The sequence below is a fragment of the Ochotona princeps genome, chromosome 2 (assembly GCF_030435755.1).
Source record: "Ochotona princeps isolate mOchPri1 chromosome 2, mOchPri1.hap1, whole genome shotgun sequence".
Taxonomy (NCBI): Eukaryota; Metazoa; Chordata; class Mammalia; order Lagomorpha; family Ochotonidae; genus Ochotona; species Ochotona princeps.
In genome coordinates this window covers 115,184,975-115,206,903 of record NC_080833.1, presented here as the reverse complement: position 1 = coordinate 115,206,903, position 21,929 = coordinate 115,184,975, and the positions used below count along the sequence as shown (strand labels likewise).

The following is a 21,929-nucleotide window of genomic DNA, read 5'->3' as shown; positions in this document are numbered from 1 at the left end:
TCACACCCCACTCCTAGTAAGTTTACTGGAGTTTTGGCCCGTCCCCCGAGCAAACTCCAAGCATCTTCGAATACAAGTGCAGCTCCAAACTCTGGCTACTCCAGCGACACACACTTTTGCTGCCCACCCATGAACCTTGCACAAGAGACGCCTGTAACCTGCCAGACTCAACTCTACCCTTTCATGGCTGCCACCCGCACATCACACTCCAGCCCACCCGCAGGTCCCTCGAACCTTACTCCCCGTGGCATCGCTTTTCAGGGCATCGCTCTGCCTCCTCCTTGCTCCCCACCTCTCGGCATCCTCCCTCCCACAACATTCAACACCGCGACCACCCGCCGCCTCACAACCTCATCCCTGTAGCCTCTCACTCCATCTAGGCACGGTCCTGGGATCTCCGACCAGGGGTGTGGCCTGCAGGATCCCCACCCAGCTTCCACCTGCAGCTCCCACAGCTGCGGAAAAGGCAGTAACTCCGACAGCAGCCCCCATTTACACCACCCCACCGCAGGCCCTGGCCCCCAACTCAGTGCTCCTCTCTCTTTTTGTCCACCCCAACTCAGCATTCTGTTTGGCAACAATCCCTGGGCTTGGATGTGGGCTGAGGCTCTCCTGCTTGCACGACAGCTCGCTGCTGGTAAGACTGGGGCTGCACACTAATATGGAACCACTGATCTCCAACTGCTATTCAGAATCTGTCATGACTGTAAGAAAAAAACAGCTGCTGTAGCAGAGGTGGCTCAGGGATAGGATTGTAGTATAGGTGGTTCAGTGGTAGAATTCCTGCCTGCCACGTGGGAGGCCCGGTTTCATTTCCAGGCTCATGCATTTCCTTGCTGTTTTTGGTACTACAGACTCCACCCCTTAGTGCTGTATGTTACACTGCCAATATACTCTGACCTCGTCCTACACAACTCCGCTCAGGGGCCCACTTCATTTCCCTCTGACGGTTTTCTTATTCAACCACCTTCTGCCACACGCCTGCCTTATGCCTTGTGCTTTCCTCACCTGCCACCACTTCCCTCAGTTGCACTGTGGATCTCACCGCTGCCTGCTACCCCACCTCTAGGCACTATATCACATTGACTATCTGGCTCACCTCCCCAAACCTTGCTCTCACAATTATTCTGGAAGCTCAGGAGTCCCAGTGCCCCAGCAGTCAGTACCACGTCATTCCTACTGGTTCATCACACCCATGGTCATGAACTGTAAGCCTGCTCCACACCGGCACCCTAGACACCTCCTCCTTCTTTTCCAGCATGTAGCAAGATAACATCCCCTTTTGGAATCCAGGTCCTTGTTGTAGGGTGTTGGGATGGGTACCTTTCTCTGGTACTGCACACCTACCCCAATCACAGCGGCCTGCGAACCTCCCCTGCTGTTGGCCAACCCCACACACATTCAAACTCATGAGGGTGGCTCCACACTTGACGGTGCCCTCAGCTTCCCTCAGGCCTGTCACACCTGAGTCATGCCCTAAGCAGGTCATGACCTTTGCCCATGAGGGACCTTGGCATGGGCAAGGAGCCTGAACTCTACCCTTCACCCTGAGCAGAGCTGCCATCCAGTAGCGCAGAAATTGGAAGGGATGCAGAGAGAGGGTCTGTGCTTCCAGGGACAGGGACACTGTTACCAGTCCCGTGGAACAGAGACCTCGTGGATCCACTCCTCACCCTTGGGAGAGAATCCTCAATGAAATCTGAGTGTATCCTTTCCCCACACTGACCACTGTCACCTGGGCTGTTGGCTGTGTCCCCAAACCCTTCCCCATCCCATCCTTAACCAAGTCCAGCCACCTGCTTTGCCCTGTGCTCCAACTTGCCAACCCTTCCAAGCCTCTTGGTCAAGCCTCTGCCTCCCGGGTACCCAGAACAAGGCCAGTCCTGGTCGAGTCCAGGTGCAGCTGCCTCCAGGTGGAGAGCTGTAGGAGTCTTACTCCGCTCTGGAAGAAAAACCCAGAGCCTTTGCCCCTTAGACTGGTGACTTTACAAACCCACCAAGGCCCTACATGTGGCCCAACAGGCAGATGCAGACTCAACCAAAAGAAGTGGCCTTTTGAAAGCTCACCTGATGCAAACACCACCGCTGCTGCTGAGACAGAATCCCAGGGCACTGGGTGGCCAGGAGGTGGGGCAGAGGGAAGCGAAGAAGAGGCTGCACATCCGGAGTCGCATAACCTCAAGAGACTGGGTGCCTCCTGCGCCCTCTGCAGGCACCCAGCCTCTGGCCAAGCTCATCACCAATGGTTACACACTCTGCCAGGAACTGAACCTGAACCAACTGCTTGGAAGGCACCACTATACCTCTGGCACAGATCCCTTTGCCACATGCTACCCGTGATTCCTGCTGCCAGCCTAGGCCTCCCTACCACTCACCTACACAGCGAGTTGCACCATCTATGAATACCTACCTGCACACACCTCCCATGACCCTGCTCTGTTCACAGTGTACCCCTAGACCACACATCCTCTGTCCTCAGGCTCATCAAAGTCCTTTAGTCTAAGGGGTTTGGCCAAGTGACAATGCTCGCCCACAGGCTGGCTCTCCCACTCACTTGCCTCCCATGCCTCCTGGGCTCTGTGCCATCCAGGAGGCACTTGCTTTCTTTGGTGTCATGTGCCCCTAGGACCCTAGGAATGTGCTTTGAAACTCTGCTTCTCTCTCTCTCTCCTCTACTCTACACAGTGCTTGGCATCAATTATGTCCACTGCAGCAGAGTGGAACCCTCCTTCTGCTTCTATATCTGTTCCCTGCTCCATGGGCCCCAGGTGGACACTGAAATGGAGATCTTTGTGGCAGGCATGGTGACAGAGTCCAGGTCTGTGAAGGCTTCTTGTGGCGACACCATTGGTGCATGGTGGCTTAGTGGCAGCATTCCCCTTGTCTCCTTGTCACCTGGGAGCCTCGGGCTCCATTCCTGGCTGGTGTTGTTCCTTGTTGCCTTTTGATCCAGTAACCTTGTCCTCTAGAATTGCTAGGTTTGCCCAGGCACCACCAAGGCCCTTGCCCAGGTGGAGCCCCACCTCTGAGTGTAACTGTCTCCCGACCCATGTACTACCTCTAACCCTGGACCTGAACCCTTCTGGCACACTCCATCTAACGGCTGTCCACACCTCCCTCCGAGGTCTTCACCATTCAGCCACTCTTCTGCCAGACACCTTTTCTCTGCCTCCCCTGCCACTGACCTTATGACAGTCCTTAGCCTGGTTGATGTATGTCATCACTATTTTAATAACTACATAAGTATCCAGAACTGTAATAGTTTTCTCATAAGTTAATGTTTCATTTCTACATGATCATCTTCATCCTTAACACAGCTGCGCTTCTTGTTAATTGTGCCTGATGCTGCATGGTTATTTGTTTCTTTGTGTTTCACATGACTCTTGCAAGCAAATAACATAAATTTTCAAATGCAACTGTCATTTAGCTGGCAAGCTGACTAGCACCTGTTGTTTTTATGGTTTTTTTATTGGTATGTTCAGATCAATTTTGTACTTTCCATTGATCTTAATTTTTAAATCCTTTGTAAGTACTATTCTCTCATTTTATTGTTTTTACTTAATTTTAAATAACTATCATATCCATTGAAGTGATGCATGGGCAGTGTTTGTGTATTCAGAATAAACTAGAAAGTATTACCTTTTTACCTCTGCAACTAATCCAAAAACCTGCAGAATGTCAAGTAACAATAACTTGAACTTTTACTTCACAGCCAAGCACAATTTTCCTGACATGTCGGGTACCAACATAGAGTTGCAAAAAAAAAAAAAAAAAGTGTTGTCAAACTATAAAATCGATTTAAAAAAAAACAAGCCCAGCCACATCTACAACTCTTCACCTACAACGCTCTGCAAACAAATAAATAAGGTAGGAGAAGACGTAATCTGCTTAAAAGTCATTTAACGAATATATAAGAATACACTAAATAAGTTCATGGAAAATTTTGTGTGTTTTTTCCATTTTTTCTCCGACTTTGAGACTTCCTCGTGTCTACACACATGTGTGGAAGCCCATGCGTGCCCATGTTCGCCTACGTTCTCATTTCTCATGGTTAAAAGCCTGGAGCGCACCTGCTCGATCACACTGCTCGGCGTGGGGGCGGCAGACGGAGCAAGGAGGGGGTTCTGCGGCCGGCGCTGCGCAGGCTTTGCAGCCAACGGCTCCTTAGGCACAGCCCCGAGGGAGAGCGCTCGGCGGAGGAGGGAGGAATGAGGGCGGAATGAGGGCGTCAGGTGCCCAGGGAAGTCCTTCCCTCACGGGAGGTCGCGGCTCCGCCTTCTGGAAGAGCGCCCGCCCCCTCGCGGCCACTGGAGAACGGCCGGGGGCGCCGGGCCGGACTGTGCGCAGCTCCCGCAGTCAGCGACCACGCTTGACCAGACAGGTAAAGCGGACACCTGACGGGAGGGGACACCATCTTCTAAACCCGCCCCCGGGCGCACGTGAGTGAGTGCTCGTGGACGCACGCACACGAGGATGTCCAGATCGGCCTAAAGGCTTCTGGACCTGAACCGTCCCAGCCGAAGTCAGAGAACAGGAGCCAGACGAGGTTCCTCGATGCGTTCGCTGTCGTCTTCTGCTCCCCTCTTTCTCAGCTGTCTGGGGCTGAATCTGGGTCAGGGTGCAGATCTAAGCAGACGCTGTCGCGGACGGGCGGCCTGCGTCTCGCGGGGTCCCCGTCGCTCTCCGGGATACAGTGAGGTGCCGGCGCCAGGACTTTCTACATCGGTTTCTTGGCAGCTTTTTGGAACTCAAATAAAGCACTATAAATTTCATCCTTGGTGAACTGGCCTGGAGGTATGGTTAATGGTGTCCTCTGTCTGTCTCTGTGGCGCAATCGGTTAGCGCGTTCGGCTGTTAACCGAAAGGTTGGTGGTTCGAGCCCACCCAGGGACGGTTGCCTATCTTTTTTGCGACATCATCAGACAAATGAGACTGGCTCCTGATCAGAGCAAGAAATTACAGTACTTAAATTACAGTTACCTTAAGCTACGTACCCACAGAAAGTGGATACTTAAACAGTGGTTTAGGAAAGTTCTAGCGGAAAGAAGGGCAGCGCTAGTAACAAATAGATGAACTCAGTGTCTTTCCCTGAGCCCGCCTTTCCTTTGCAGCTGAGACCTAAGCACGGCGCCCGCCAGCCGGCTCCTCAGAGCCCTGCGCCCCGTGGGCTGCACGTCCCGGCCTCGGCCTCGGGGATCGGCTCCCTGCGCTCCCGGATGCTGCAGCGCCTCCTGCCACCGGGCAGCTCCCCTCCCCGCTCTCCTCAGGCTCCCGCCCTGGCACGCGCCTTCGCCCGTCTCAGGCGCCGCACAACCAGATGGTTCTCTTGACCCACTGCACCAACCCTTGACCTTTCTCCTCACCTGACCCCGTGGCCTCCTCCTTCTCGGCGGGACCAGAAGTGAAGCCTCTGCTTGCCCTCCCCACTTCCTCTCTCCCTGTTACCCGCGTTTCATGCCACAAGGAAAGCTCCTCAGGAGAGTTTGGACCAGACAGGTAAAGCCGAGTTCCAGGAGGCGCTTTGGATTCCTTATTAGACTCCAGCTTGGTGCTTGTGGGAAGGGAAGTTGAACTGAATACCCAGGGATTTCAAATGCACTTATCTGCTCTCTGAATCTCACCCAAAAGTCAAAGACTTCACTTGGATGATGGGGAATACATCCTAGGAAGGGGTAATTTGATTGGCAGATGGGTGGGGTATTACATAGGATGGGAGTAGAAGTTGGCCTGAAGTGTAGGCCAAACCATCCAAAGCCACAGTACAGTCATGAAAGATTTCCCTCATGTGACACACCAAGGATGTGTGTCATCTTGGAAGAACTCAGGAGGGCTCCTGCTAACTGCAGCTTCCGGAGACTCAGGAGAACTCTTCTCAAAGTGCCCCAGGCTCCATGTAGAGAGCAAAGGCTGCACTTACCTTCCTGCCCTTGGAAGAGGCACCAGACTCCTCAACTGCCCAATGGAACAGGCAGACACATCTCTCCCGCACACCCAGACACGTCCCTTTCCCCTGCACAAGAGTCAGCAAAGAAGGCAGTCCAACAGGCAACATGTGCCCTGAGGCCAGGGCGCACATCCACTGCCCAGGTGCCTGGGAAAGAGGATGCCAAAGAGAATGACAACAGGTGCCTGCCTGCCCATGCCAGGGGTGATCAGGTCAGGGGCTCCTGGAAAGCTCCAGTCTCCAGTACATGGAGGGGACATGGGGAGTAACACTCAGCCCAGTGCCTCTCCCAACCTAGTCATCCAGTGGGGCCAGGCAGCGACCATGGCCCACGTGGCATCAGCCTGAGGTCTCCTCTGGGGTCCCTGGTCGTTGCAGCAGAACTGTAGCCCTAGGCCCCCTCCCTGGCCCTCATCAGCTCAGGCATGGTGCAGCTCTGACCCCAGGCCCACAGCCAGAAGGGCTGGGTGCATACCTCAGCCAAGGAAGTGAGGGGAAGAGAAGGGAAGAGAAGGGAAGGATAAGGCAGGGCAAGGCTCTGACAACTTGGAAAACAGTGACAGCGAGCTGACGCTTCCTGCCATGAGCAACCACCGCCTTCTCCTTCCCGCCACTCTGGAGCTGGTGTGCTCAGGGTGTGGATTTCAGCACCTGCCTCGGGGGAGCGCGGCACCTTTGCTCTTGGTTGTCTGATTTTATTCCCTCAATGACACGAGCTAAGCTACCCCTGCAGCAGACACAGGAACAGGAAGCTGGCTTCATCATCGCCTCCCATCCTCTCTAATTCTTGCTATGTCTCCTGCCCCAACCCTCAACAAAAGCATCTTCAGCCCCTGCCTGGCACTCCTGGGGGACCTCCCTGCTGTGCTTTCTTGGTTCAAGGTCCACTTAGCTCACAGCCACCCAGGAGCTGCACTTTCTTTTCTGGATCCCCCAGAGCCCTGTCTCCAAGCCAGGCCCATCTTCTACTCACAGGGTGGAGATGTTGGTTCCTGGCTATGTCCTCCCAGCCCATCCCAACAGGGGAGACAGAGACTCCCCTGGCCACCTCAGCTCCGGGTCCCCGTGTGGTGTGGTCTGCTCACCCACCATGAGCTATGCGCATGCACAAGGCTCTCTTGGTTCTGCCTGGGACATGCTGCTCCTCCTCAGCCTCCCCGTCTCATGGAGCCGCCGAGGTCCTTGGCTGCACCCTTGCTCTGTCTGCCAGGAGACTGGGGTCTCCAGGAGCAGCCCGTCCCACAGCAGCAGCAGCTGCAGACAGCTGGGTTGTGGGCTTGGCCTCCCCCATTCTTCCCTTCTCTACTGCCCCGTGTGTTCAAGAACAATGTATGTGCGCGCAAGAGTTGGCAATGGGGTCTGTGTGGCTCTGCTGTGAGGGCACGGCAGGGCTACCCAAGGGGCTGTTCTCTCAAAGATTTGGATCCCCCTGGGTATTACTGGTGGCACCTTTCCCTTCTACCAGAAATGAGGAGGGACCAGGGAGTGGGGAGGACCCTGCATGTAGGTTCTGGTCGCTGTCAGGGATGTCCCTTGGGGATGAGGATGTTGCAAATTCATGGAGAAATTTGGAGATCTGCTGCCACTGTCCTTGTAGTTCCCCCCTCCCCCGCCATGATGTCATTTGTCCAGAGTGTCCTTGCTCCACACGAGTGTGTAGTCCTTCCGGGTGTTGAGGGAGCTTCGAAGGTCTCTCTTCACAGAGAAGTACAGTGCTGTGTCCATGGCCAGCAGGAGCCCCATCACCAGGCCAAAGGCGATCAGGTACCAGGGCAAAACGGAGGGTGAGATGCTTGGATTGGCTGCACCTAGCAGGAAAAGTAAGAGATGAGAATAATGACAGGATGGGCCCAGCGGTGTGGCCTACTGGCTAAAGTCCTCACTTTGAATGCTGGGATCCCATATGGGCACCGGTGGGCGCCGGTTCTAATCCCGACAGCTCCACTTCCCATCCAGCTCCCTGCTTGTGGCCTGGGAAAGCAGACGAGGACGGCCCAAAGCTTTGGGACCCTGAACCCACGTGGGAGACCCGGAGGAGGTTCCTGGTTCCCAGCTTCAGATCGGCACAGCACCGGCCTTTGCGGTCACTTGGGGAGTGAATCATCGGACAGAAGACCTTCCTCTCTGTCTCTCTTCCTCTCTGTATATCTGACTTTGTAATAAAAATAAATAAATCTTTAAAAAAGAGAGAGAGAATAATGACAGGCATTTGGCAGACAACTGGAATGATTAGCAAGGCCACCAGGTGACAGTTGTCCTACCCCTGCCAACACGTGGGTCCTAGGGAGGAACCTGTACTTCCTCCCACTGACACCTGCTCTAGGTGGTCCCTGGGTGAGCGCAGCCCTCATGCCCCGGGCAGTGGCTCTGTGTGTCAGGTGGCAAGGTGACAGAAGTGGGCAGCAGGTCAGGCTGTTGCTGGATTTCAGTGACAACTGTGAAGTTACCAAATAACTGTGCTGTGTATAAATTGGCACACATTTGTGTCCTAGTTTTTAGGGATTTGTTTTCTTTAATTGAAAGGTTGAGTGACAGGCAGAGAGGCTGAGTGAGAGATTCTCCACTCAGTGGATCACTCCCAAATGGCTGTCACAGCTAGGGCTGGGCCAGGCTGAAGCCAGGATCCCAGAGCTTCTTCCCAATCTCCCAAATTGGTGTACAGGCCCAAGACTGGGCAATCCTCTGCTGGAGCAGCCAGGTCTCAAGCTGGTCCCTGTACAGCATGACAGCATTGTAGTTGGCAGATTAACCGGCTAGGACACAACACCGGCTCCTAAACTGTCGGTTTTTAAGTGAGATTTCCAACATGTTGTTAGAGTACTATGAAGAAATCTCATATTTGTTTTGTACAGATTCACTTTTTGTCAATGTTTGCCCTGTTAGCTGGATGTTTCCCTAACAACTCTGAAGAACTCTATTCATGGTTTCAACAACTGGAGGTGGAAAATACTGGAAAACATTATTTCTGCATCAAACAGCCAAGCTATGTGACAGGAAGGGCCTGACACAGAGGCTGACTTCGCCAGCGGTGCAGTGTTTTGAGGCTCTGCTGGTTCCAGGAGGGAACATGGCCAGAAGCATGGCCTTCCTGACGGGAGTGCAGGCCACACATGGGAGTCCTGAGCTCTCAGGCAGTCAGCCCTGCTCACCTTCAACAGTGATGAGCACGGTCTCTGAAAATACATTTGATTTCCCGATGAGCCCTGTGCAGCAGTAGGAGCCGCTGAAGGTGCGTTTGGCTTCTGGAATGTGGAGGTCCGTATTGTAATGAAAATACTTGACGCCCCTGCCATCATGTAGGTAGATGACCTTGTACACGGGCTTGTTCCTCCAGCTGTGGCACCTCAGATGAATGGGCTCCCCTTCCTGGATCACCCACCGCGCAGCCTGGAGCACCAGCCAGCCTGAAAGACACCAAGACCCCTGCTGGCCTCAGCTCCCGGGAGGACAGCACTTGGGAAGGGAGCACTGCCACACAGAGCCGAGAACCACCTTCCCAAGGCTCCCCCTGGGGCAGGACTGGCTGGACCTCAGAGCTCAAGTCATTCCAAGGCCCTTTTTCTGATGGGGAAGAGAGCACACGGCCACGTGATGAAGACCTGGGGTTGGAGCAGAGTGCTCAGCCATGGCGCAGCTGAGAAGCAAGGCTGGGACAGCTGCAGGTGCTGACATACTGGAGGTGGGGTTGCCGTGGTGGGGAAAGAAGAGTTCCAGCATGTTCCAGAACCAAGAGCAGGAACTGTAATTGCAGATGCTGATTTGCCCCTTAGGGCCAAGCTAGGCTCTAGGAGGAAAAGGCGGTTGTGGAGATACTGAAAGACTCCTGAGCAGGCGGGACAAAGTAAGGGGAGGGCACAGCAGGATGTGCAGACACAGTGGAGGGGAGAGGCGGGCCTGGTTTGTGAAGGGCGCTGGGCCTTCGGAGGACAGCCTTCAGAACAGGGACTCCTTACACACCTGGACACCTGCTCCACAAACGCCCCTCCCCCACCCCACAAGGAGGTCAGCCTGAGCAAAGCAGAACCTGAGGTCATGGTCAAGATGGTGCCTGGAAAGGTGAGATGACAAGCTGCACAGCCCTGCAGTGACATGAAAAAGCACTGACCAGATGAGCATCAGACAAAATGGCAGAATGTAAAGAACATACAAGTACAGAAGAAAGGAAGACTGTGCTTGTAGATGTGATCTTGGAGAACGGAGCAACGTCATATTCACTTTCACATAGAGGAACATTTACTTATTTGTCTGAAAGGCAGGGTTACACGTAGAAAGAGAACAACAGAGAGAGAGAGAGAAGTCCGCCCTCTAGCTGGTTCACTCTCTAACCTGGACTGCGTCCAGTGGAAGCCAGGAGCCTAGAACTCTATCTTGGCCTCCCACATGGGTGGCAGGGGCTCACACACTTGGGCCATCTACTGCTCCCAGGTACGTTAGCAGAGAGTTTGATTTGAAGTAGAGCAGCTGAGACTTGAACCGGTACACATATGGAATGTTGGTCCTATAGGTAGCACCACAATATGGCATATATATATTTTAAGTAAATCCAAATGACATGTATAATAAGGACGAAAGAAACTTACTGCAATTTAGAAAACATTTTACCTTACTATATACCAAATTTATAGACCATGTTTTGATTGCCTAGCAAGAAAGTTTGTTATAAAGAAGATAATCTTCATTACTTATCAAGACAGATTTTGAGACAGTCATAGTAGGTTAATCTGCCATTTGGGACACATGCTTCCTGCCAAGGACCATCAGAAAAATATTTGTGCAGCTTGAGAGGGAGCGAGAAGGATGTGATGCTTCCTGGGGTGATGCTGTCTGACAAAGTCTGTGGTTAACAAAGCAAACACTCAAGCCATGCCTGGGACAGTCAGGCCACAGGGAGGCAACGGCCCGTGAGACACCAAGCTCTGAGAGTCTGCATACCTGGAGGTACCTCTTTTCTCTCTCCTCCCTCATGTTCCGTCATGATCTCCTTGTGGCCCTGAAGATACATCAGCAGTACTGTTGACAACACTTTTCCCAAGAAAATAAAACCTTCCAGGCAAAGCCTAGAAGTGTTTCCTCCTTCCGCGTGCTGGGAGAGTTCTCTCCAGCTGCCTGTTTTAAATCTGATGAAGTCTCTGGATCATTTTTCCTTTTTTCGATTGTGGGCCACTCCCCTGTCAACCCTGTGCTCACTGTCGTGCAGGTCATGGCACATCCTGATTCAGAGCCACCTGGAATTCAGTCCTGACTGTACTTCAGATCGAGTTCTGCTACTGCCCTCACCGGGAGGCAGAATATGATGGAACAAATATTCATATACTTGGATCCCTGCCACCCTTGTGGAGACAGAGATCCTTGAATTTGAGCTATCCTGAGTTGCTGCAGGTATTTGAATTTTGGGGAGTAAATCAGTGATGGAACAGATGGAATATTTCTCTCTCTTCTTCTCTCTCTCCTTCTTTCTCTGTGTGTTTCTGTCTCCTGTCTGTCTCTGTAATTGCCTTTCAAAGAAATAAACATCCAAAAAATAAAGATATTGGGGCCCAGGGTGATGGCTCAATGGCTAAATCCCTACCTTGCAAGTATCAAAATTCCAGTTCATGTCACACCAAACTTCCTGCTTATGACCTGGGGAAGCAGTAGAGGATGGCCCAAAGCCTTGGGACCCTGCACCTGTGTGAGAGACCTGGTTCCTGGCTTCAGATCAGGTGAAATCTGGCTGATGCAGTCAGAGTAAACCAGCGAATAGAAGATATTTCTCTCTCTTTCTGATCTGCCTTTGCAACAGAATAAGCATTTTTTGGAAAAAATAATGTACAGCATTTATTAAGAAGGTGATGGGCATATACCTCTGACATGACTGATGGAGACAGGAATCATCATGATGTTAGGTTGTGGCTGAGGGATAGTCTGGTGGCCTTAGGGGGACACATTTGTGCAGCCTGTCAGGGCACAGACTCAGTGAATGTCCACATGTACAAACATTCAACAAATGCCCCACCGAGTACTCACTCTGTACACCATTGCGCAGCCTGGGGATACCCAGATGACTAAGATGTGTGGTACCCAACCTCGAAGAATCTACAATCTTACAGAGAAACACACTTCTCAGGAAGTGGTAAGTGTGACAAAGGCTGAGAACAAACACATTCCACCTGAGGAAGTAGAGAAGGCTTCTCCGAAGAGGAAATCAATAGAGTGATTCCTATAGGGTGACCAGGAAATTGCCTGATGGTCACCTGCTTATGGTTAAGTTAAATACAGGCTTGCTGGCTGACTTCTAACGCCAGATTCTAAAGCAAGTTCAAGGTAAACGCATCACTTCTATATTTAATTTCTCTATTGCTTCCTCTTAATAATTCCCCATTTTATTTGGACTTAGGCCACAGACATTGCTTCTTATGTAACTCAGAAGAGGAGTTTCTGCTAGACCGTATGGTCAGAGAAAAGGAACCATAGCAATCTGCTAGATAGATCCATTCATTGAACTTCCTATACAGATCCACCTCAGTCACTGCCCAGGCATTCCCTGTGGGTTTGTTTCACTCACATACTCTGTACAAATGAGGTCGCCATGGAAGTACAGCTGTGCTAGCAAGCTGAGGCCAAGGGTGCCAGGGATACCAGGAAAGACTCACCTCTAAATGATTCCCCTGTTTGCTCCTGATGGCTCAATGCTGCTAAGGGCACCAAGACTTCCTCTCTAGGAGTTGTCATTGTGGAAACCGACTTCAGCTGATGTCTGCCATGCCAACATTCCATGTGGGCACTGGTTTGAGTCCTGGCTACTCCACTTCCCACTCAGGCCCTACTAATGGACTGACAAAAGCAGCAGAAGATGGTCCAGGTCTTTGGGACCCTGCCACCCACGTGGGAGACTTGGGGGAAGCTCCTGACTCCTTTTAGCCTCATCCAGTCTTGGGCATAGTGGCCATCTGGAGAGTGAACCAGCAGATGTAAGATTTCTCTCCCAATCTATGTGTGTGTGTGTCCCTTTCTCTGTGCAACTCTTCTTTCAAATATAAATATTTTTTTTAAATTAATTTTTAAAAAAAGGGCTTCTTGGCCTGGTGCGACAGTGTAATGGTTAAAGTCCTCGCCTTGACCTGCTGCCGGTTCTAACCCTAGCAGCCCTGCTTCCCATCCAGCTCCCTACTTGTGGCCAGGGAAAGCAGTCAAGAATGGCCAAAGGCCTGGGGATCCTGCACCTGCATGGGGGACCCAGAGGAAGCTCCAGGATGCCAGCTTTGGATTGGCTTAGCTCCGGCCACTGTGGCTACTTACAGAGTGAATCATTGGACGGAAGGTCTTCCTCTCTGTCTCTCCTCCTCTCTGTAAATCTGACTTTAAATCTTTAAAATACTTAAAAAGAAAACAACAACAAAAAAGGCTTCTATGCCACGATTAGCATGTGGGCTTAATATGTCTTTGCCTACTGCAGGAACAGTAAGCCTGCCAGCTTCTGCACAGTGTAGCTTTGAGCCTGGTGTTATGGGGAGTGGAGAAGGGAGAGGCCACACAAAGAGACTAGGGATGGTCTGGGAGGTGGCTCAGGGCCTGCGTGTGGGAGACAGCCTCAGCGTCGTGGCCTGTGTACCTCAGGGGGAACAGGGCGCTGTGCACATCTGTGCGGGTGTGACTCCTGCCATGGTGAGCGCCCCAGCCCTGATCGGGGCGCCCAGAAGCTCTGACATTGTGCTGAAGGCCTGGGTGTAAACCACAAGTACAGCTCTGGCCCACACTCCTCCTCCTAGTTTTGTTCCCTGACATCACTTCCTGGCTTCTCCGAGATCTCGGGGCCCCTTGTTGGTCCCCAGTCCCACAGGCTGACTCACCGACGCGGACATGCAACTGCACTGGGTCACTGAGCGAGGAGATGTTCGAGGAGATGTTCGAAGGGAGGTTTGAGGAGATGTTGGTGCCGCACCTGTACTCTCCACTGTCTTCAGCGCGGGCAGATGTGATGGTGTAGGTGGGGGCATGGCTTGAGATGAGGCTCCCGTTGTGCAGCCACTGTATGGAACTGTTCGCAGCAGGGGGGACCCCCTGGCACTTGAGAGTCACTCTGTCGTCCTGGAGCACCCTGTCCCACGGAGGGTCTAGCAGCACCACAGGTTTCAGGTCTTCTGCTGAGGAGCCAAGACAATAGGGGGTGAGGATGGGGAGCTGGGCAGGCCTGGGGCTGGCTTCTCTGGGAGGCTTCCTGCCACAAGGAGCAGGTGCAGAACCCCAGAAGGCAGCTCAGCCGGAGCCACTGACTGGGCCTTGGAGCCTGTGGGCTTGAAAACACTCAGCTCCATTTGAGGCAAAACTGGCCAAGCAAACTCAGGGGCCAGTTTCGCTGTGCTGGGGAACTGTACCCGACCACCCCACAGTAGCCATTTCCCAACATCTTGTGGCCATTGCACTCTCATGTACCCCACATGTTCACCCCAAGACAGCAAAGTGAACTTACCAGCCTGGGAGGCAGCTGACACTGCAAGGAAAAAAGGGCATCAGAGGCTGAGCAGGGCAACATCAGGGTGAGTGGGGCAGGGACTGAGTGTGACACCCTTCTCTCTGCCCAGGGGACCAAGGGCACCCAGAGTGTGTGCTGCTTGGCACCCTCCACCCACACCCTGGTCACCACCCTCCCTACTCCTTGCTCCCTCAGAATATGCAATCTAAGGGCACCCCTGGGAAATCCCTGGACAATGTGACCCCTAGCCACCTGGAAAGGGTAGAATTGAAGCAGCCTGAAGGGGAGCCTGAGAGGTTGACTGGGCACCTGTGAGAGCAGGTTCTCAGTTGACAAGGAAGGAACCTGAGGCCTAGGGAGGAATAAGGGTGCTCACCCTGGTCCTACACCTCCTGATTATGCCCAAGGTGGAATCGGCTTCTTCCCTCTCTCTAGGCCCTGGACACAAGGCTTGTCCTGGAGCTAAGTCCAAGCGGCAAGCTTGGTGCAGGTCCAGCCCCCTGGTGCAGGTCTGACCCCTTGGTGCAGATCTGACTCCTCAGTGCAGGTCCCACCCCTGGCTTGGGAAGGCATCTATTCTAATCCCAGTACCCCTTAGCATTTCCTGCAGCCTTGGCAGCCCCAACTTACCCAAGAGCAGCAGAACCACTGGGGACAGCAGCTGCCCCATGCTGCAGCACTGCCGTGAGTGAGTCACACTGATCAGCAAGGGACCTTACAGACCCAAAAAGGGGAAGGAAGCAGCCCCGCCTTCCCACCAGGCAGCCACTCAGCAGGCTCCTGTTCCTGGAAGGTCATCTGATTTATTCCCAATCCGGATTCTGACCAGTGAATTGCCACCGTGGCAAGAATAGGAGGAACGTAGAGGGGAAGCTGAATGGCTGGGTCTGCTTATTCCTGGGAAGATCCAGCTGATCATCTGGATTTCACGGCTCCTGCCAGAGTCCACCCTCAGTACATAGTACAGGATGTCTGTGTGTACCTGCTGGGCTTAGGGCACCTAGTGCAAGAAGGGGGCAGCCAGAGCCTGAGCTGATGTGCAGAACAGAGTCCTGTGGTCCTGTTGCAGAACCTCTCACTCTCCTGCCTGGACTCCAAATAGGCCAGAACAGAAGGAGGAAATAAAATCCTCACACCACTGGCTGTGTCTTGCCTAAATATTCTCTACTAACAGGTTCTTTTCACACGTACCTGCCCCAGGAAGTGTAACCCACGGGGTTACCACTTTCTCAGGCCCTGAAGAGAAAGAACTGGGGGTGGAGGTTAGTGGTCCCTTGGTGAAAGGATCACCACACAGCAGGGTAGGGCTGGCAAAGAAAGGGCAGTAGCTCCTCACCTGCACCCAGACACTGCCAGGGCTGTGCTGAGCCCCAGCAGCTCAGGTCAGCTCAGAGCCCTCAGAGGCTGTGGCCCTTGGCTGGTCTGTGGGTCTGGTGGCCCAGGAGGGTCCCAGGGCTTGTAAGTAGTAGAGGTGCAGGAAGTGGTAAAGTTGTTAACCTCTTCCCCCTCCTTCAGAACGAATCTATGCCCTTCCCCCTTCTCCCCTTCTTCCCTTCCCCTTCCACCCCCTCCTTAGCCTCACCAGTCAGGAGCCATACAGAAAGTCCAGTCCCTCTGCTTGGTAGAGCTACTCCCCTGGAAATTCCTGACAGTTGTGCAGGTGTTACCGTCTTGGAGAAGTCCAGGAGGTGAGGAGCAGACAGGTGAGAGGCATGATGCTTGGCTGGATGGAGAGGGGGCAGGGCCTGGCACAGGTGCAGGGACCATGGTGAGACCACTTCCTGCTAATGTCCTTCCCACCCTGGGATCATGTAAGTGCTGATCTCAGCGTTGGTTGTGTTTGCTTTGTGCCTTTAAGTGTTTTTTTTTTTTTTTAAGATTTATTCATTTTATTACAGCCAGATATACACAGAGGAGGAGAGACAGAGAGGAAGATCTTCTGTCCGATGATTCACTCCCCAAGTGACCTCAATGGCTGGTGCTGCATCAATCTGAAGTCAGGAGCCGATCCGAAGCCAGGAACCAGGAACCTCTTCTGGGTCTCCCACGTGGGTGCAGTGTCCCAATGCATTGGGTCGTCCTCAACTGCTTTCCCAGGCCACAAGCAGGGAGCTGGATGGGAAGTGGAGCTGCTGGGATTAGAACCAGAGCCCATTTTGAGCTGCCGGGATTAGAACCGGTGCCCATATGGGATCCCGGGGCTTTCAAGGCGAGGACTTTAGCTGCTAGGCCATGCCGCAGGGCCCGTGCCTTTAAGTGTTAATGCTGCTCCCTCTCCAACTGCTTTCCCAGGCCACAAGCAGGGAGCTGGATGGGAAATAGAACTGCTGGTATTAGATCTGTTGCCAATATGGGATCCTGTGGATTCAAGGTGAGGACTTTAGCCACTAGGCCATCCTCAACTGCTTTCCCAGGCCACAAGTAGGGAGCTGGATGGGAAGTAGAGTAGCCAGTATTAGAACCCGTGCTCATATGGAATCCTGGTGAATGCAAGGCAAGGACTTTAGCTACTAGGTTACCACACCAAACCCAATAAATGAATCTTAAAACAAAACAAAACAAAACAAAATAACCAGTGGCAGATGAGCAGGAGGAATGAGAGGGGCCAGACCAGAAATAGAAACTGAAAATTCCTTGCTCAGGCTCTTAGGCCCTCAAGGCTGTGGAAGTTCCCGATTGGGAAGGTAAGTGTCCATCAGCTCCCTGGTCACGTCTCAGTTCTCTAAGTGGTTTCCCCCTTGTGCCAGTGTCCCCTTGGCTTCCCTCCCCTGACTTCATTTTCCTGTCTGTGGCCCTCGGTGAGGGAGCAATCACAGGGTGCAGGCTGATGAGTGAGATAGGGCAGGAGATCGGGCAGAACAGGAGAGAAATGGCAGCTGACAGACACACCCTTCCATCCTCATGAGCACGCCTGGGGAGGCGATAACGACCTTAGTGTTGAGGTTATTGAGTTCCAAGTGGAAGTGGAGGCCTCAGGTAATACCCAATTAGAAACCTCTTGAGCATCAAGAGCATGGACACTGATTCCATTGTTTGGTGCATAGTGTTAAAAAAAAACATGTAGCACATTTTCAAGATTTCTAATCACCTGTGGTGATTAAAAACTTAAACATTAGCTCTATAAAGGAAATTCCACTGCTCGTGTTTTCCACACACGAAAGATTCAGAATTTGCAGAAACTCAAAAGTTACTGCCAAGGCTCCGCGACTGAAACGCTGCTGCTTGCGACTCCTGCACCCCAAGTTTGAGTACCAGTCTCAGGGCTCTTTACACCCCGGGTTCTGCAAGGCTCTCCCATATGGGACACAGGAGCTTAACCACTAGGCCACGTGCTCCCCACAACCCTGAGTTTTTAATTCCAATCAAAGATCATTTCTCTTCTACGAATGCAAGTTTAGCTCGGTACAAGTGCTCGTGTAATATCTGTTTCCTGCATGTGTCCTGGATCTTCATGTTGCTGAGAGTTCTTCCAGAGACCTGTTCCTTCTTAGTTCCTTATCTTTAGCCTGCCATCTCCACCCCTCCTGTTTTTACTAGCATAGACTCAACATGTGGCCAAAGATGTGGGTGAAGATTAAGTAACTCAGTTGCTAGTTGACTCCTACAAGTTCTTTCTCCCTTGCTTGGATTTTGATGCTGCTGCCAGCCTCAGTTTCATTTCCCTGAAGTTATTCTAGAAGAATTAGTGATTTTTTATTTCACTTCTGCATTTCTGTTGGGTCTCAAGGTCACTCCAGCCCTCCCTCCTGACTCTGCCGTCCCATGGCTGCCTCTGCTGACACTGGTGGCCGCAAGAAAAATCAGATATTAGCAGGGACCCCCACCATCCTCTTGTACACAGTAACTTTCCTCACTGCTTGGGAACATTTACACAAGACTACTCAACCAGCAACAGCACCACTTTCATATTTGTGTTGAGTGACTCACACTCAGAAAGTTAGAAGAGCAGAACTTTCTCTGTGGTGTGAGGAGGGGAATCAGGAATGCACAGACTCTGAATCGGTGCTCCAAAGAAACTCAGATGGCCCTTGTCTTTCTTTTTTTTTTTTAAAGATATATTTATTTTATTAAAAAGTCAGATATACAGAGAGGAGGAGAGACAGAGAGGAAGATCTTCCGTCCGATGATTCACTCCCCAAATGAGCTGCAACGGCCGGTGCGTGCCGATCCGAAGCCGGGAGTCTCCCACACAGGTGCAGGGTCCCAAAGCTTTGGGCTGTCCTCGACTGCTTCCCAGGCCACAAGCAGGGAGCTAGATGGGAAGTGGAGCTGCCGGGATTAGAACCGGCGCCCATATGGGATCCCAGGGTGTTCAAGGTGAGGACTTTAACCGCTAGGCCACGCCGCCGGGCCCAGCCCTTGTCTTTCAAAGGGATGAGGAGGCTGCACACAAAGGAAATTCCCAAGTTCCATGGAAAGAAAGGGAACCAGGGTGCCGAGAAGACTCTAGGCTTCTACTGTGCATCACCAGGCTATACATGATAGACTCGCTGTGGGTGTGAAGCTCCTAAGCTATTGTGACAGTTATTCAGCTGCAATACCCAATGAAAGCGTTAATGGTTTTGCAGGCCTGGCCCACTTTAAAGTTAGCCTCCCTGATGATCAGTGCAGGAGTGAACTTTTCCTATAGTTTCTTTTTGGTTTTTCCTCCCTCTCCCACCCTTCCCTCCCCAGTATATGTGCTACAGAATAATGTATTCCCCAGGAGTGTTCTTTTATGTGCATAAAGCCATAGAGCCCTAAGGATCTCTGACTCCATTTTGTAGCGCCACTTAAAAACTGCTTTTTATTCTATTCCATTCTATTTTTCACCTTTACAAATGTACTCAACTGCCACAGTCAGAGGAGATCTTCTTTATTTAGGTCCCAGGCACTTCAGGATCTGTCCTGCCCAAGCAATCTGCTAACTAGTGCTCAAGAAGAAACAGATGGTGCTTGCTTCGGCAGCACATATACTAAAATTGGAACGATACAGAGAAGATTAGCATGGCCCCTGTGCAAGGATGACACGCAGATTCGTGAAGCGTTCCATATTTTTATATTATACCAGCTCCGACTTTGGACCAGAAATGGTCTCCCCAAGAAACTGTTCAACCCATCTGGACAATAAGTAGCTGGACTCCATGCTTAATATATGTTTGCAAGGAAAGAATCTTGATTGAATTTGAACTGTAATACTGCATCAAGGTGGAGGAATCCACCAGGGGGGAGGAGAGGGGGAGGGGTGGGGGGATTCCCAGAGCCTATGAAACTGTCACATAATGCAAAATATTAATAAAAATATATATAAAAAAGAAGAAACAGATGATGGGAAGCTGGCATTGATAAGATCTGGGGTAAACTGACCCAGGACCCACCTTGCTTCACTTTGCCTCTGACTGCTTGCACCCTAGCCTTTCTGCCCTGGAGAGCTGATGTGCTAATGGGCCTCTTCTCTGCCTCTTCACACACCTGCTGTCTCTGGGCAATGACATACCTCTTCCCTCCTGGCTCACCACCCACTTAGGATGCCAACCACCATCAGCCATCTCTTTGCATCCACGCTTGTGAGGCTCATCCGAGAAAGCAGTCTGCTTAGATGCGACCTAAGTTCTTAGTTCCCTGTGACCTTGTCAGCTTGTGGAAGACTGGGTACTCCTATCCTGGGAATCAGCAGTGAACAGAAAGTAGCCGGAAACCTGTCCTGGGTAAAATGGGAAGTGAGTGAGTGCGTACAAGCATTGCTTTCTTAGATATAAGAATACAGTTGTCAGGACCAGACAGAATTCTTAAAGAGTGACTGGATATTACAAAAGAACAGACAACTAGATCAGTGAAGAGAAATCGATTCAAGTAAATGCAGATCCGTTGACAAAGAAGCAAATGCAACATAATGAAGAAAGCAATCTTTGCAAAACACGGTGCTGGAACAGTTGGAGATACACTGATACCAAGGCGCAGGTAGGGGTAAGCATTTAACTTAGTGGTTAAAACATCAGTTAGGATAAACATCAATTAAGATGCCCACATTTCATATTGCAGTGTCAACGTTTGAGTCCTGGCTCTGCTCCAAACTCCAACTCCTTGCTAATGTGTGCCCTGTGAAGCAATAGGTAATAGCTCCGGTAGTTGAGTTCCTGCCACCCATCTGAGAGACCCAGATTGATTTACAAGCTGTCAGGTTTAGTGTGGTCCTGCTATAATCATTGCAAGCAGCTGGGGAAGTAAAATAATGGATAGGATTGATCTCTCTCTCTCTCTCTCTCTCTCTCTTTGTTTCTGTTACTCTGCTATTAAATAAGAAAAAGCAAAATTTTATTTTTTTAGCATTTCAATATTTTTCTTGTTTATTGATTTATTTACTTATTTCTATTTTACTTCTTTTTATTATTATCATTTTATGAAACAGTTTCATAGGCCCTGGGATTTCCCTTTTCCTCTCCCCAATCCCCTCCCCCCTCACTGAATTCCCTTATATCATTACTATAATATAGTTCTTCATACAGTCATATGTCCCTCATTGCGGACATGGACAATGGCAGAGAGTCAAGCATCCTATTGTCAAGATATAGTAAACAGTCTCATTGGGAGCCCATCTTTGTCTGGAAGTAGAGATGCATATTGCATTGTATCCTCACATCTGGATATGATAGTCTCCATTACACAGTTATTATATATTCCCTTAAATGAAAAGTCACAAAACAAAACCCACAACAGGAAGAAAAGAAAGAGATCAACAACACCATGAAGTTAAATAAACTACTGAATGACGAATGTGTCGCTGAAAAAATGAAAAAGAAAGTCAAGAACCTTCTTGAAAAAAATGATGCTACTGTATGATCTAGGAGTCATTGAAGAATTTAATCAGAAGAAAGTGTTTTGAAGAGATGAAACTAACAAAAAAAATCAAAATCTATGAGATATAGTGTCCACTGATCTTGTTGGTGAAGTGTGTCTCCTGTAGGCAACAAATAGATGGGTTTTGCTTTTTAATCCAGTCTACTAATCTATGATGTTTGATTGATAAATTTAAGCCATTTACATTTAGGGTCGTATTTTGGTTCTGTCATTTTAGGAATGGGTTGTTCATTGGTTTAGTCTTCTGTTGTTATTTTATTGGGTTGTTTTTCACATTTGCCTTTGGTTTTGGTGGGTGCTATTCTTTTTCTCTGTCAAGAGAACATCTTCAAATATCCTTTGTAGGGCAGGTTTGGAAGTAGTATATTCTTGTAACTTTTCTTTACTGTGGAAGAATTTTATTTCATTTTCAAAGACAAAGGAAAGCTTTGCTAGGTATGTTATCCTGGGCCAACAATTTTTTTCTTTTAGAATCTGGGCCCAGATGCCAGCCACCACGTGCATGTAGTGAGCTGTCCCCGGGTCTGCCTGGGCTCCGGGGGCTGCTCCCTTCAGGGTAAGTCTCTGGGGCTGGTTTGGGTGGGCCCGGGGTCCAGGTCCCATCCACCACACTCACTGAGCAGTAGACAGGATTAGGGAGGGGTGCGACCTTGGGCCGGGGTATTTAAACTTCCTGCAGCCTCTCAGCTCCTGGTG

General features: G+C 51.0%; 1 protein-coding gene and 2 non-coding genes across 3 annotated transcripts; 2 read left to right on the top strand and 1 right to left on the bottom strand.

The window, feature by feature from the left end:
- Positions 1-4,819: 4,819 nt before the first annotated feature.
- TRNAN-GUU (transfer RNA asparagine (anticodon GUU)) lies at positions 4,820-4,893 on the top strand. The gene has a single exon. It is a non-coding gene; the product is annotated as a tRNA-Asn (tRNA).
- Positions 4,894-7,071: 2,178 nt separating this feature from the next.
- Positions 7,072-15,106, bottom strand: LOC101522313 (low affinity immunoglobulin gamma Fc region receptor III-A-like). The gene is made up of 5 exons (XM_058660539.1): positions 15,027-15,106; positions 14,394-14,414; positions 13,774-14,067; positions 9,094-9,348; positions 7,072-7,746 (listed from the first exon to the last, which is right to left on the bottom strand). Exons 1-5 carry the CDS (start codon positions 15,064-15,066, stop codon positions 7,565-7,567), a joined length of 792 nt encoding a protein of 263 aa, XP_058516522.1. The 5' UTR covers positions 15,067-15,106; the 3' UTR covers positions 7,072-7,564.
- Positions 15,107-19,327: 4,221 nt separating this feature from the next.
- Positions 19,328-19,434, top strand: LOC131479704 (U6 spliceosomal RNA). Its single transcript, XR_009245057.1, has one exon. It is a non-coding gene; the product is annotated as a U6 spliceosomal RNA (small nuclear RNA).
- Positions 19,435-21,929: the final 2,495 nt, after the last annotated feature.